The sequence below is a fragment of the Haematobia irritans genome, chromosome 1 (assembly GCF_050003625.1).
Source record: "Haematobia irritans isolate KBUSLIRL chromosome 1, ASM5000362v1, whole genome shotgun sequence".
Classification (NCBI taxonomy): domain Eukaryota; kingdom Metazoa; phylum Arthropoda; class Insecta; order Diptera; family Muscidae; genus Haematobia; species Haematobia irritans.
Window position 1 is genome coordinate 262078956 of NC_134397.1, and position 14882 is coordinate 262093837.

Below are 14882 nucleotides of genomic sequence, written 5' to 3' on the forward strand. Positions count from 1 at the left end.
AAAAACATACCCTGTTATCGAAAAAGAAGAAGACTCAATAAAAAATACTTACTTACTTACTTACTTAGAATCTGTTGGTATGCCTCTGGCTACCTGCAAGCTCTTACTGTGTGAGAAGGCTGTCATGATGTCAAATGTTCGATGGGAGAATTGTAAGGGTCGTAACGACACCAAGCAAATATGGCCCCATTTAAAGTTAAACCGCACACTAGATATGCTAGTGTTCTCGAGACGCCAGATATCACTCCTGATATCTGCTATAACGGGTCGCTGCCTGATAGGCGATTTTGCAAAAACTATTGGTGCGAAGTATAATGACTATTGTATGAGCTGTCATGATGCGGAGGAAAAGGAATCAATAAAACACCTCTTGTGTGAGTGTCCTGCATTTTGTGTAAGGCGTAAGCAAATTTTAGGGGCATATAACTTCAGATTACTTGCGGACCTGGAAAACGTTAACTTAAGCAGTCTGCTAATGTTTTTGGAACAATCTGGTTGGTTCAACAGATGAAAATAATCGAGAAGGTTCAACGGTTAAAACTAGAAGTGCCCATATGTAATAGGTACTTTTAGTTAATGTGGTATCAAAATGGACGGAATAGTCTAAGTGAGCCTGAATCTTAATCGGGCTGCCACTTTAACCTAACCTAACCTACTTGGTTCTTCATCTTTGAAATCGAATTGAAATATTACTTATGTCTTAGCGATACAAACATTATTTCAAAAAACCAAATGTAGAATTCTATATTTTTAAATATTCAAAGTCGTTTAACTAATCGACTGTGTTATTTTGAAAACCCACTAATTTGTGTTGGCCACAATGGAATAGTCACCATTTAACTAAAAATTCGAAAATAAATTTGTTAAAGATTATTGTATGTTTTGTTAAAAAGTCGAAATCTCAAAAAGTGGACGTTTCCAAATTTTGAAGAACTCTATTGTATTCTCGTTACAATAAAGATATGAAAGGGATCCTGTGATATCTTGCATTCAAACGATTACGTGAATATCTTTAAAATTAAAAAAAAATGAATCAAATATCCGCATTTCATCCAACATGAAACAGTGATTTTCACCAATATACAAAAAAGTTTGCTATCATAAAATTGGACTGCCCATTGTCATTATTATTTATATTAATGTACGTTCGATTCCAGCCCTACATGGTCTGCCTTCAAGAACTTAAGTAAGTTCGGATCAAACTAATATACTTCGTAAATGTTTTTTCTTCTCAATAATTTGTTTTCGCTGCACTTTTCTACCCCACATATAAAAGTTATATTTGCACAAATGCTTTAACAAAACGTTAATAATTATAACAAATAATTTCCCATATTAGCATAATTAACAAGAGTATCGACGTTTCTTTCGTTTCCTATTCTTAAAAAAAAAAAAACAATCTCTTAAATAATAATGCGCTAATTTTAACAGCATACAATAAATGAGGGGAATATTAAGATATGAAGTCAAATAAAACCGACTTCAGATAGTGTCAAAATGCAGATAAAAGAAATCTCTGATTAGGACAAGAGGTGTGGAAAGAATCTACGTAAAGTAAGCAAAACTATTTGGTAGGTGAACAATTGTTATCAAAGCTAGACAAAAAAAAACTAGTTAGTGCTTTTGAATAATTTGATGTATTACCATTGATAACTATTAAAAAAAAAATGTGGAGAATTATAGGAAATTCAACCTACTGAATTGTAATTAAAACAAAAAAACACGACATAAAACAATTTCGAAAAATAGTTTCGAAAAATTTGTAGCAACACATACAGTGCAGACATTTTTTCCAAAGCCATATCTCATTTCTAATACAGTGAAAAATTTTTAATTGAAAAGTTAAACAAACTGTTTAAACCTCGGAAGAACATCCACTCTAACCGAACAGAGCCAACAACGGAGGAAAAAAACACTCCGGGAAACCGATGAGTTTGACTTTTGGGTTCAATCCGGTGCTGTGAACACAATTGCCACAGTTGGTAGAATTCTACCAAAAATGGTAGATTTATTACTATTTGGTAGAATTCCTGATGTTTTGGTAGATTTCGCAAAATATACTACAGAAATAAAATTTCTATAGAATATTTTGAAAAAATTTTCTATAGAAATTAAATTTGGCAATATTTTCTATAGATATAAAATGTTGACAAAAGTTTCTATAGAAATAAAATTTTGACAAAATTTTCTATAGAAATAAAATTTTGACAAAACATTCTATAGAAATAAAATTTTGACAAAATTTTCTATAGAAATAAAATTTTGGCAAAATTTTCTATAGAAATAAATTTTGATAAAATTTTCTATAAAAATAAAATTTTGACAACATTTTCTATAGAAATAAAATGTTGAAAAAATTTTCTATAGAAATAAAATTTTGACAATATTGTCTATAGAAATAAAATTTTGACAAAATTTTCTATAGAAATAAAATTTTGACAAAATTTTCTATATAAATAAAATGTTGACAAAATTTTCTATAGAAACAAAATTTTGACAAAATTTTTTTATAGAAACAAAATTTTGACAAAATTTTCTATAGAAACAAAATTTTGACAAAATTTTATATAGAAATAAAATGTTGACAAAATTTTCTATAGAAATAAAATTTTGACAAAATTTTTTATAGAAATAAAATTTTGACAAAATTTTTTATAGAAATAAAATTTTGACAAAATTTTCTATAGAAATAAAGTTTAGACAAAATTTTCTATAGAAATAAAATTTTGACAAAAGTTTCTATAGAAATACAATTTTGACAAAATTTTCTGTAGAAATAAAATTTTGACAAAACATTCTATAGAAATAAAATTTTGACAAAATTTTCTATAGAAATAATTTTGACAAAATTTTCTATAAAAATAAAATTTTGACAACATTTTCAATAGAAATAAAATGTTGACAAAATTTTCTATAGAAATAAAATTTTGACAAAATTGTCTATAGAAAAAAAATTTTGACAAAATTTTCTATAGAAAAAAAATTTTGACAAAATTTTCTATAGAAATAAAATTTTGGCAAAATTTTCTATAGAAATAAATTTTGATAAAATTTTCTATAAAAATAAAATTTTGACAACATTTTCTATAGAAATAAAATGTTGAAAAAATTTTCTATAGAAATAAAATTTTGACAATATTGTCTATAGAAATAAAATTTTGACAAAATTTTCTATAGAAATAAAATTTTGACAAAATTTTCTATATAAATAAAATGTTGACATAATTTTCTATAGAAACAAAATTTTGACAAAATTTTTTTATAGAAACAAAATTTTGACAAAATTTTCTATAGAAACAAAATTTTGACAAAATTTTATATAGAAATAAAATGTTGACAAAATTTTCTATAGAAATAAAATTTTGACAAAATTTTTTATAGAAATAAAATTTTGACAAAATTTTTTATAGAAATAAAATTTTGACAAAATTTTCTATAGAAATAAAGTTTAGACAAAATTTTCTATAGAAATAAAATTTTGACAAAAGTTTCTATAGAAATACAATTTTGACAAAATTTTCTGTAGAAATAAAATTTTGACAAAACATTCTATAGAAATAAAATTTTGACAAAATTTTCTATAGAAATAATTTTGACAAAATTTTCTATAAAAATAAAATTTTGACAACATTTTCAATAGAAATAAAATGTTGACAAAATTTTCTATAGAAATAAAATTTTGACAAAATTGTCTATAGAAAAAAAATTTTGACAAAATTTTCTATAGAAAAAAAATTTTGACAAAATTTTCTATAGAAATAAAATTTTGACAAAATTTTCTATAGAAATAAAATTTTGACAAAATTTTCTATAGAAATAAAATTTTGACAAAATAAGATTTTTTGTTTGTCGTTTTATTGGTTAAATTTGCTACAAATTTTGTAGCTAGATTTGCTTTAAAATGATCTATTTTCTCAATCAACAAGTTCATATCAAATTTTCTTTATATGGTTTTTTGCAAAGAACTAATTTCATTCAATTATAATATTGACCTACTTTGCAATATATCGTACTAAATTAAATATAAATGAAAAAATTCACTGTCAATTGCAATGGATATATTATAGAGCGAAATGAAAAATACTTAATCTAAAAGAAAACCGCAAAGAATAGAAATATTTTTCTCACTTTTTCTTCTTTCTTTCGTTCCTCTACGATAAAAGTAAACCGGTAATGTAAAAATATTTTATATCTATCAAATGCATAGCAGGAAAATAAAATGTCCGCACCTCTGCCAACACATTCTCCCATGTCAGTTCATTTACATTGACTCATCATTAAATTAACCTAATCGTGCTAAGACCCATGATAAAATGAAAATCTCAGAGTTTTGCGTGTCGGTTGTTCACTGATAATACTGTATGTACATATATTTGATTTGAGTACAAAGTACATTGAGTATAACAAGTGGACATATTACTGTGTCACAGATATTCCGTGATCAGCAATTGTATCGAAATAAATTTGAAGATTTTTTTATTGCATAAATTGCGTTTGAAGCAATTTTCTTAAAATATAAATAATTGGAAATTTATATATAAAATTTTCCACGAAAATCCTAGAGTGAAAAAGTATTATAATGACAATAGTCTGAACCGAAAAGTAGATTTACCAAGATTAAAAAAAAAGATTTAAAGATATAAAATGATTTAAAACAAAAATAAGAAGTGGAAAGCAATTTGCTATACTCTTTACCTTGAATATAAGAAGTAGGTTTCTGACAGCCGAGTTTGAACGGCATCTAACAGAGTGAGAGAACTCAAATATAAAAGTTTAGCATTAGTGGGGACTAAACCAAAAAAGCAAAAAAGAACACGAAACAACATATACACTGATGTGGTAGAACGATTCGAGCCAAAAATATTCTAGCAAAATTTTGACCCAATTTTACAAAAAAAAAAACAAAAAACAAAATAATCTTATTTTGGACAATTTTATTTCTATAGAAAATGTTGTCAAAATTTTATTTCTATAGAAAATTTTGTCAAATTTTTATTTCTATAGAAAATTTTGTCACAATTTTAATTCTATAGAAAATTTTGTTAAAATTTTACTTCTATAGAAAATTTTGTCAAAATTTTATTTCTATAGAAAATCTTGCCAAACTAAACCAAAAAAAAAATAAAAAATACACGAAACAACATATACACTGATGTGGTAGAAAGATTCGAGACAAAAATAATCGACCAAAATTTTGACCCAATTTTACAAAAAAAAAAAACAAACAAAATAGTCTTATTTTTCAAAATTTTATTTCTATAGAAAATTTTGTCAAAATTTTATTTCTATAGAAAATTTTGTCACAATTTTATTTCTATAGAAAATTTTATTTCTATAGAAAATTTTATCAAAATTTTATTTCTATAGAAAATTTTATCAAAATTTTATTTCTATAGAAAAATTTATGAAAATTTTATTTCTATAGAAAATTTTGTCAAAATTTTATTTCTATAGAAAATTTTGTAAACATTTTATTTCTATAGAAAATTTTGTAAAAATTTTATTTCTATAGAAAATTTTGCCAAAATTTTATTTCTATTGAAAAGTTTGTCGCAAATTTTATTTCTATAGAACATTTTGTCAAAATTTTATTTCTATTGAAAAGTTTGTCGCAAATTTATTTCTATAGAAAATTTTGTCAGTATTTATTTCTATAAAATATTTTGTCAAAATTTTTTATCTATAGAAATTTTTCAAAATTTTATTTCTATAGAAAATTTTGTCAAAATTTTATATCTACAGAAGATTTTGTCAAAATTTTATTTCTATAGGAAATTTTGCTTAATTTTATTTCTATAGAAAATTTTGTCAAAATTTCTCGTTTCTCAAATAAATGCATTCACTCACAAAAGGATTATTAGACAATTTGTGATAATGTTCGTCATAAATAGTATTTAATTAATATACATATTACGACAATATGAATATTTTCTAACACCTGGTGTATGTTTGATTGGCAATTAGTTCCTTATCTGATATGCTTAATATTGAATATTAGTTTCCCAACAATGCGTTCATAGTTTTGTAACTTTGATATGAAAGTGAACGATTGTACAAACTGGCGATTTTAAATAAGAAATTGTAATGATGATCAAAAAGTCGGCTTATCGACTTTTAATAAAATTAAAAAGTCGACTCTTTCATAATTTGAAAAGATTGTTCCATAATTTGAAAATATCGACTTCTTGAATTTTCGAAGAGACCATAGAAGGAATATTTGATTCTGAGATGATATTTTCTATGATTAATTCAATCAGTTGGGTGTATCATCAATGAGTCAAATATGATCGAAATTGATTGATGTTCACATGAATAAGTTATTTAAAAATTGAACCATCTTCATATCCCATACAACAGAGTGTAATGAAATACTATAGACGACGGCCAAAGGCATGTTGATAAGTATTCTAATTTATTTGTTTACTTAACGTGTCCATTCCCCTTTTTCTTTACTGATATGCCATGAAATTGTAGTGTAATGCATGTATGTATGTTTATGCGCATGTAGACATCGAAAAGCTACAATCTAGTCAACGTATTTAATAATAAAAAATAATTTAAAAAAACAGTAAAGCAATGCTATGTTGATTTGCGAAACTGAATTTTGTATATGTATATATAAAAAAAAGGTTCGCAAAATTTTTGCATTTTTAAAAGTAAGAAAATTTATAATCAATCACACTTTTTGACAAAATTTTCTATAGAAATAAAATTTTGGCACAATTTTCTATAGAAATAAAATTTTGACAAAATTTTCGAAAGAAATAAAATTTTGACAAAATTTTCGATAGAAATAATTTTGACAAAATTTTATTTATTTATTTTATTTATTTATTCAAAAATTCTGTAATACAAAGCCAATAGAGGCCTATAAAAATATATTACATCATAACAAAAATACTGAGCCATCGATATAATGTAAACAAGTTATAGAAATAAAAAATTTTTTATAGATTTTGTCAAAATTTTCTATACATAAAATGTTCTATAGAAATAAAATTTTGTCAAAATAAGATTTTTTTGCATTGTTTTGGCAAATTTTTTCCACATTTTGGTCGGCCTTTCAAAATACGATGAATCCACTTTTAGAGAAGTTGATAACTCAGAAATGTCACCAGCCACCATCATTACTGGGAGGGGATAAACCAAAGTTGAAAAACTTTTTGCTGTTCGGTCGAAACTGGGGTTGAACACATGATACTTGGTATGCAAGGCGGGCATAATAAGCATTGCACTACGGTGCGCCAAGTTATCTACTTCAACAGTGGGTTGGTGTTAGACGATGACTTGTTTCGACACACCTCAATGTCCGTTTCCTTTCGAATCTAATTTTAGTGGAAATGATTAGGTGCCAAAGCCAACAATTTGTCTAAAGCATATTAACATAGCTTTTCCATTGATACATTTGTGCTTTATTAATATTGTATTGCACTATTTTTTGCGCCTTCGAAAAAAGACATCTGTAAATGATGTAAGCAAAAAAAAAATGCAAATCATGCCCCAGCCACTATAAATAAATATAAATACCATTATTAGTATTCTTATCACTAGCCACTGACAACAAATTTGTTGTGTTCTATACCACACCTGGTATTTATGTAGCAAAAAGAATTTGAATAATAACCGGTTAAATGAATTGATTTACCAGTTCATCTGCAAAAATCAGGATTACAGTGGTGAGCAAAACTGAGTGCATGTATACCACGTTTACCACTGTGGTATCGCAATGGACTGAATAGTCTAGTAAGCCTGAAATATCGGGCTGCCACTATACCTAACTTAACTTTCTCTTTAAGGTAGGGGGAAACTTCCACAAACTTTGCACAATATCAGGGTAATTTCTTTTTTCATGATTCCTTATCACAAGTCAGCGGCCAAGTTTGCCACCATCCCTATAGCATGAGGCCTACCCCTCCTTGCTTAACGGTTTGCTAAACGTGGTGTTTTTGGAGACATTGTCATTAACAAGTCATTACCAATAATATATTGATGTCGTTACCAGTAATGTTCTTTTGTATCGGTTGGAAAGCTGTTTATTTTTGTTTCGTCTGACCACATAACTTATTCCCAGTCATCAACGGCCCAAACTTTGCGGACCTAGACATTTTCTATTCAATAAAAATTGCAAAAAGTGAAAACCTGCACTCGTTTTTGCTCCCGACTGTATACCCAGATAACTTCACTATTCACACAAACATGAAAACATGCACTCGGTTTTGCTCCTCACTGTATATCCATATAACTTCACTTATCGTTTAACACAGAACCCAGTAGTCATAGGAAAATAAATGAAGAACTGTAATTTGTTGACCCTCCCCCATCATTCGGGGATATTATCAGTGTTGACCATACAAAAGGAATAATAGTAAGATTACATAACCAATATTTTTGCAATACCAAGGTCCGAAAAAGGGGGGGTGGGCTATAACCACGTAAATATAGGCACATTTTTCTAGTTTCTTTCCCAAATATGCGAACTATTAATCCAGAGCGGAGTGGGGTACTTACCCGACTTAATACACTTCACAGCTTCCTCGGGAGTACCATTCGGTGGTACACGGTTCAAGGGATGTGAGATCTCGTTTGCATACGTATAAAAGGAGTTATTTAGGGCAGCCGCAAATAACCTTGGCTGTCTTCCAGCGGTGGCGACAGCCCTTCTTAAATTGTTTGCCAACATTGCCATGCTAGTTTATTTTCCTGCAGCTAAAAATTAGAAAATTAAGTGATTTTTATTCTTGTTTTTTTTTTTTTTTTGTATTCGATAGCGCGCGGCGACATTATTGCTTTTAATTGACTAAATTGAGAACAATAAAATCAGAAACCGCCCTTATACCGCACTTTTAGCTACAAATAATAAACTTGACTGTGCAGGTAAATAAAATGGAATTTGACTTTGAACGCATTGAAACGTTTTCCTTGGATAAATAGAACACCCACACAAGCTTAGAAAATAATTTCTCTTTTTTTCAGAAGAAAAATAATAAAAACACACAAAGATTACACGCACCACACCAACGACCGCGGCGAATGAAAAGTTGAGAATGAGGAGATAGGAGAAAACAATCAATGAATAGCCGTCTGACAGTGGTGAATAGGTGAATTCATGTCATTGGATAAAAACAACTTTGCATTGCGAAATGGTAGCTTTTTAGTGAGTGAGCACAATCACGTCGGCTAACGATCATTGGTGACGGCAAACGAAAGAAAATCCTTGTTGCAAAATCATACTATTTTATTAATTCTGCGTGTTTTTTAATTTAAAAAAGCCTTAATTTAGAAGAATCCAGTTGAAATGGTGATATATCAATTAATTATGGTGAGATATCAATTGCTAGTTTACTTTACTCATTTCATTAACAAATATTTTTTATTTATTGTGAGATAATCAAAACAAGCCACCATTTGATGTCGTAAATGTAAAGAAACATAAATTCAACTTGACTTGAAATAGCTCATCTTCAATACATCTTCAAATTGTTTGCGAATTACTTCCAATTTGCCAAAATGTTGACGAAATCTTTGAAAAGGTGTTGAAGATAATATGAGAAAACTTTGACAAAACACTACCCTAAAATGCAACGAAAAAACCATGTGGTTTTCAATACTTATTTGTGCAAGAAATAAAAAAAAATGGAAAATTTTAGACAAATAACCAAATAGTTTATAAAAATGGGTAAGTGAAAATAAAAAATGAAATAAAACTTTAAGGAAGTCACTAAATGTATATCTCATTAAGAAGCTGACCAATTAAAAATGAGTGGCTTATCGACAAGAAAAAGTTTCCAGAAACATTACAAGTGCAACCAATTAAAATTGTTAAAAACAACAAATTGTTGAAATCAACAACTTCTGGATGAAAATGTGCATCACATCGTCAGTTTAATTCATATGCTATTATCAGTTTAAAATGGATATTTTGTGAATTCCTTCTGCTGGAAATCAATTCTAACACGCGGTTCAGTACGTTCCTAATTTTAAATTACACGCATGTTAATAAATTTTAATGCTGTTTTATGACACCAAAAGGAAGGAAAACGAATTATCAATGCAGAAGTGTTTACTAATAATGTTTAAGGTATTTAAAGTTTTGTTGTTTGTTTTTATTTTGTTCTTAGAGGGGTTTTAGACGATGCAATTGGTTGCGTGCAATTTTTTGTATTCTCTTTTAAAGTTGCTTCTTAGAAACTTCAGCATTTATACGTTGAAATTTTTCATGCAATCGCTTGAAATTTCAAGTTTCAGAAATGTCAAAAAATTGCAAGAGGAACGGAAAACATGAAATTTTTTCTACCCCCTTTGCTTCTCTACCCCGTTTGCCTACAAACAAGAATTGCGTGCAATTATTGCATGCAATTATTGCATCGTCTAAAACCCTTCTTATTTGTTGATATGTTTAATAAGATTATTATTTATCAATTGGTATTGTAGTGTATTATGTAGTGTAGTGTATTTTTATATATTATTATATATTTTATTTTGATGAAAATGAATAAATTATACAAAATTCATAGAATTTTGGCTTTGACTTTCGATTTGAAGTGGGGATATCATTCATACAAATTTAGGTTGAAAAGTATTTGCAACGATGTTAATTTTGAATTTGACTCGCATCGAAAATTGTTTGACAAATTATTGAGTAGCGATGCATTTCAATTTGAGGATAACACTTGAGATATTATTGCTAATGTGTTGAATTTCACTGTTGTCTGTTTTTTGTTGAGAACGCGATTTTCTCAACAATTTCTCAACTTGAATATTACCCTAATCCTTTGAAAAAATGTTTGAAAAATTGTTGAAATTTAGCATTTTTCAAACGTTTGTGTTTATTGGGATTGGTCAAATTGGCAATCAAAGCCTCCATTATGATGAACGGCGTACCAAAAACTCAGCTGTTTCTATGCATTTCAGTCGATCGATAGAGCTCGTTCGACATACAGAAACAGGCTGTAAGTTCACAAACAAATGAAAAACCGTTACGTTGCATACATCTAAAAAAACGTTATATATGCAAAATTAAAAAACGTTATATATGCAAATATATGCAATATCAATCAGAATTTGACGAAATTTCGGTAAGAATTTCTGAAATAAATGTTTCGATGTCATCATCGTTGGTATTTATTTCACTTATGCGCTTTACAGTTATTCTGGACGGAATGTCGGTGTTTGTAAAGAATCTTACAGTGTGTCGCATCGATACGACTTGTCGGCGATAACTAAATAATCGGTTAATATATCATCGATCCCATAAACATGCAGCAGTATCGATTATGCCTTCGGACTTAACTTATAATGTGCACAATATATTGGATATGTTCGACACGAGCACTGTCGTCCGGAATAACTGATAGTCTGTAAAGCGCGTTATGGAAGGCGTTTCTGATAAAGTTGGCAAAAACATCGACGACGTAAATCGAATGGTGACGTAAATCGGAGTTGGAGGGAACAAAAAATTTAACGATGCAAATCGAAACAACGTAAATCGAGGGATTGTTGTACTCTTTTCAAAATAAATAAATAAATAAAATACACATCAAATAATTGAAATTAAAATAAATTAGGCAAAAAGGCAAAGTTTATATATTAAAAATCCTCATCGCTATTGTAGTATCTTAAGGCCGGTACTATGTTCGGTTTTCGAGCAGAAAATCACTTTATGCTTGCAATTACTTTTTCCAAAACAATCAATATTATAAACGAAAATTCAGTTCAAAATATTCACATCAAATAATTGAAATTAAAATAAATTAGGCAAAAAGGCAAAGTTTATATTAAAAATCCTCATCGCTATTGTAGTCTCTTAAGGCCGGTACCATGTTCAGTTTTCGAGCAGAAAATCATTTTATGTTTGCGATTACTTTTTCCAAAACAATCAATATTATAAATGAAAATTCAGTTCAAAATATTCAGTTAAGCATTGTTTAAATGCCGAATAACGCAATTTATTTTCTTATTTTATTTTTTCGCCATATTTCATTACATTTTAAAGGGTGGTTAAATTGTAAGGGCCGATGTTGAATGTGAACCACACCTTAACGCCAAGTTTTTTCCGAATTTTATTTGACATTTCTCTATTTCAGACTTACTCAATTTGAACCATGGAGAGATACACAATCCAACAATATGTTAAATGGTTCCAAGAAATGGCAACAGTGGATGATCAATTTTCGAAGAAAATCATCTTCAGTGATGAGGCACATTTTCACCTCAGTGGATTCGTCAATAAACAGAATTGCCGCATTTGGGCGAATGAGAATCCAGGAGTGATTGTCGAAAAACCAATGCACCCACAAAGAGTGACTGTTTGGTGCGGTTTATGGGCTGGCGGCATCATCGGGCCGTATTTTTTCCAAAATGAGGCCGGTCAGGCAGTTACTGTGAATGGTGTTCGCTATCGTGAGTTGATAACGAACTTTTTATGGCCCGAATTGGAAGATATGGATGTGGACGATATGTGGATTCAGCAGAACGGTGCCACTTGCCACACAGCTAACGAAACAATGGCTCTTTTGCGCAACAAATTCAATGGCCGTGTTATCTCACGTAATGGCGATGTCAATTGACCGCCAAGATCATGTGATTTGACACCGTTGGACTTTTTTCTTTGGGGTTATTTGAAAGAAAAGGTGTACGTCGATAAGCCAGCAACAATTCAAGAGCTAAAGGATGAGATAATTTGGCACATTAACGGCATAGAACCTCCATTATGCCTCAGCGTCATCGAAAATTTGGACCATCGGATGAAGGTGTGCCACCATACATAATTGAGTAATACCAATATATCTTAATAAAATAAAATTACAATAATTTCCTAAATAGTTTGTGTTTTATTCAAAATCAACATCGGCCCTTGAAATTTTAACCACCCTTTATTATGTTTACATTTTATTGTTTATCACAATTTTTATTATTAAATTATTTTCGTTTTAATTTTTTTATTATGCTTTTCTTTTTATATCTAATTATATGTTACTAATCCTTATTTCGTTTTATGATATTCTAAATATTTTGTCATTATCTTGAATCACATCCCTGCCAACATTTTTTGAATTTGACGGAGCTTCTGAGATATCCAAAATTCGTCAGAAAATCGCCGTCACTATTGACCCTGCCAGCATTTCAAAGTTCCATTTCAACCTCATCGTTACCACAGACTCGTAAATGTCACTTCAACCATCATGAAAAGGTACATCAAAAAGTACATGCAAGTAATTTGCCATCCCTACTGTTAAAAAAGCCATTTTTTTGTGAAACGCCAAGCGCAACCAGCGTGTTATATTTTAATTAAATAAAAACGAAAATAAAGTTCTGAAAACATAGATTATACGCTTAAAATTGTGAAAGGTATATTGGTGAACAATTTGGTGATTTTCCAAATGGAATAAAGTGATTGTTTTTCAGATATTTTACAGACACGCTGCCTCCATGGAATAAAAACACTGGTTGATAGAAGCAGCAACATGTAACTCGCTACTTGTAACTCAACATCATCATTAAGGGTAGGTACTATGTTCGGTTTTCGAGTTGAAAACAACTTTATTTTCGCTATTACTTTTCATTAAATAACCAAAATTATAAATGAAAACAAACTTATTCCTGTAAAGTCTTGCCGAAATCTAGAGGAACAAGAAACTACGCATCAATTGAGTTAATTTGTCTGCTTTATATTGAACTGTTTTAATAAAGTAACCACGAAAATTTCAACGCGAAAAGCGAACATAGTACTTACCTTAATGCCAAAAATTATGTTAAATGTAATGTGATAGTGGTATAAATGTTATATTTTTAAGAATTTGTAAATGTTTAATCAAATTAATAAATATCTAAACAAACGTGTTTTACTCGACCACAATGATTCTTTTACAACTATCTTAAAATGCACTTTTTCTGATTGTTTGGAGGGTCCCTTATTGGCGTCGTTCTAAATTGATCTATAAAGGCACCTAATAATTGCACTCATGCGAAACATTTTTGTAGTAACTTGGCGTGGTACAACTTCTCAATAGTGACGGCGCTTTTCCGACGAGTTTTTGATGTCGTATATGATTGTTTTCGACGTAGCGGGGATTCTCAAAAGAGTCCCCAAATTCAAAAAATGTTGGCAGGGTGAGGAGTTATACCACGCCAAGTTACTACAAAAAAGCATTAGATAAATTTAAAACGACGCCCACAAGAGTCCCTTCAAACTATTAGAAAAATTGAATTTTAAGATAATTGTAAACGAATCATAGTGGTCAAGTAAAACACGTTGTTTATTTTTTGACTAAACATTAAACAAGGTGTACCATAAATGTTTATTAACCCAATTTGTCAGGTATGAAATCTAAGTATCCTTGCACTGAATGAAGACACCAATTTATTAATTAATAATGCTAAAAAGCCACAAATTAAACAAATTGGAATTCGGGATCCAGAAAAATACCGGGATTCAAATTAAAATTTCCCGGATGACAGCCCTAATCGGCGTGACTTTAACTAAAGACAACGATGTACTCGACGGCGTTTCTCTCGTTGCATTGACGGCTTTGCTTACGATGGGACGTCACGGAATACGCAGCAATTTAGGATAGTTTGTTATAAAACCCGAAGCAACACAGTTATTGTGAATTGTTTGTACGTTCACATATAGCCGTTATTTATTTATTCGCAGAACAAATTTGAATTTTGTAACAAACGAATTTAAAACAAACTTTATTTTAGAATGACTTAATAAAATGTAATTATAATACTAACATAAAAAATTGGAAGAAATATTTTGTTTCACTTAGTCAAATATTAAGTAGGTCTATATTTTTCCCATATGAACTAAAAAAAAAACAAGATAGAGTGATTAGAATGTTATTCGTGGCAAGCAATATAACCTTCAAATGAAAAGCGTG

The 14882-nt window shown here is 29.2% G+C and overlaps 1 protein-coding gene and 1 long non-coding RNA gene across 3 annotated transcripts in view; one reads left to right on the plus strand and one right to left on the minus strand.

The window, feature by feature from the left end:
• The window catches only part of LOC142221765 (succinyl-CoA:acetate/propanoyl-CoA:succinate CoA transferase), a 29142-nt gene extending 20055 nt beyond the window's left edge, over positions 1–9087 (minus strand). The window contains exons 1-2 of one of the 2 annotated variants that reach the window (XM_075291563.1): positions 9011–9087; positions 8509–8706 (exon numbers count right to left, since the gene is read on the minus strand). In XM_075291563.1, the coding sequence (XP_075147678.1) occupies positions 8509–8686 (178 nt within the window). In that variant the 5' untranslated portion in view covers positions 8687–8706; positions 9011–9087. Of the gene's footprint in view, positions 1–8508; positions 8707–8940; positions 8961–9010 lie in introns of those variants that run through there. The other variant, XM_075291572.1, reaches the window with a different exon arrangement.
• Positions 9088–12914: 3827 nt separating this feature from the next.
• Positions 12915–13855, plus strand: LOC142219683 (uncharacterized). The gene is made up of 2 exons (XR_012717703.1): positions 12915–13347; positions 13405–13855. It is a non-coding gene; the product is annotated as an uncharacterized LOC142219683 (long non-coding RNA).
• Positions 13856–14882: the final 1027 nt, after the last annotated feature.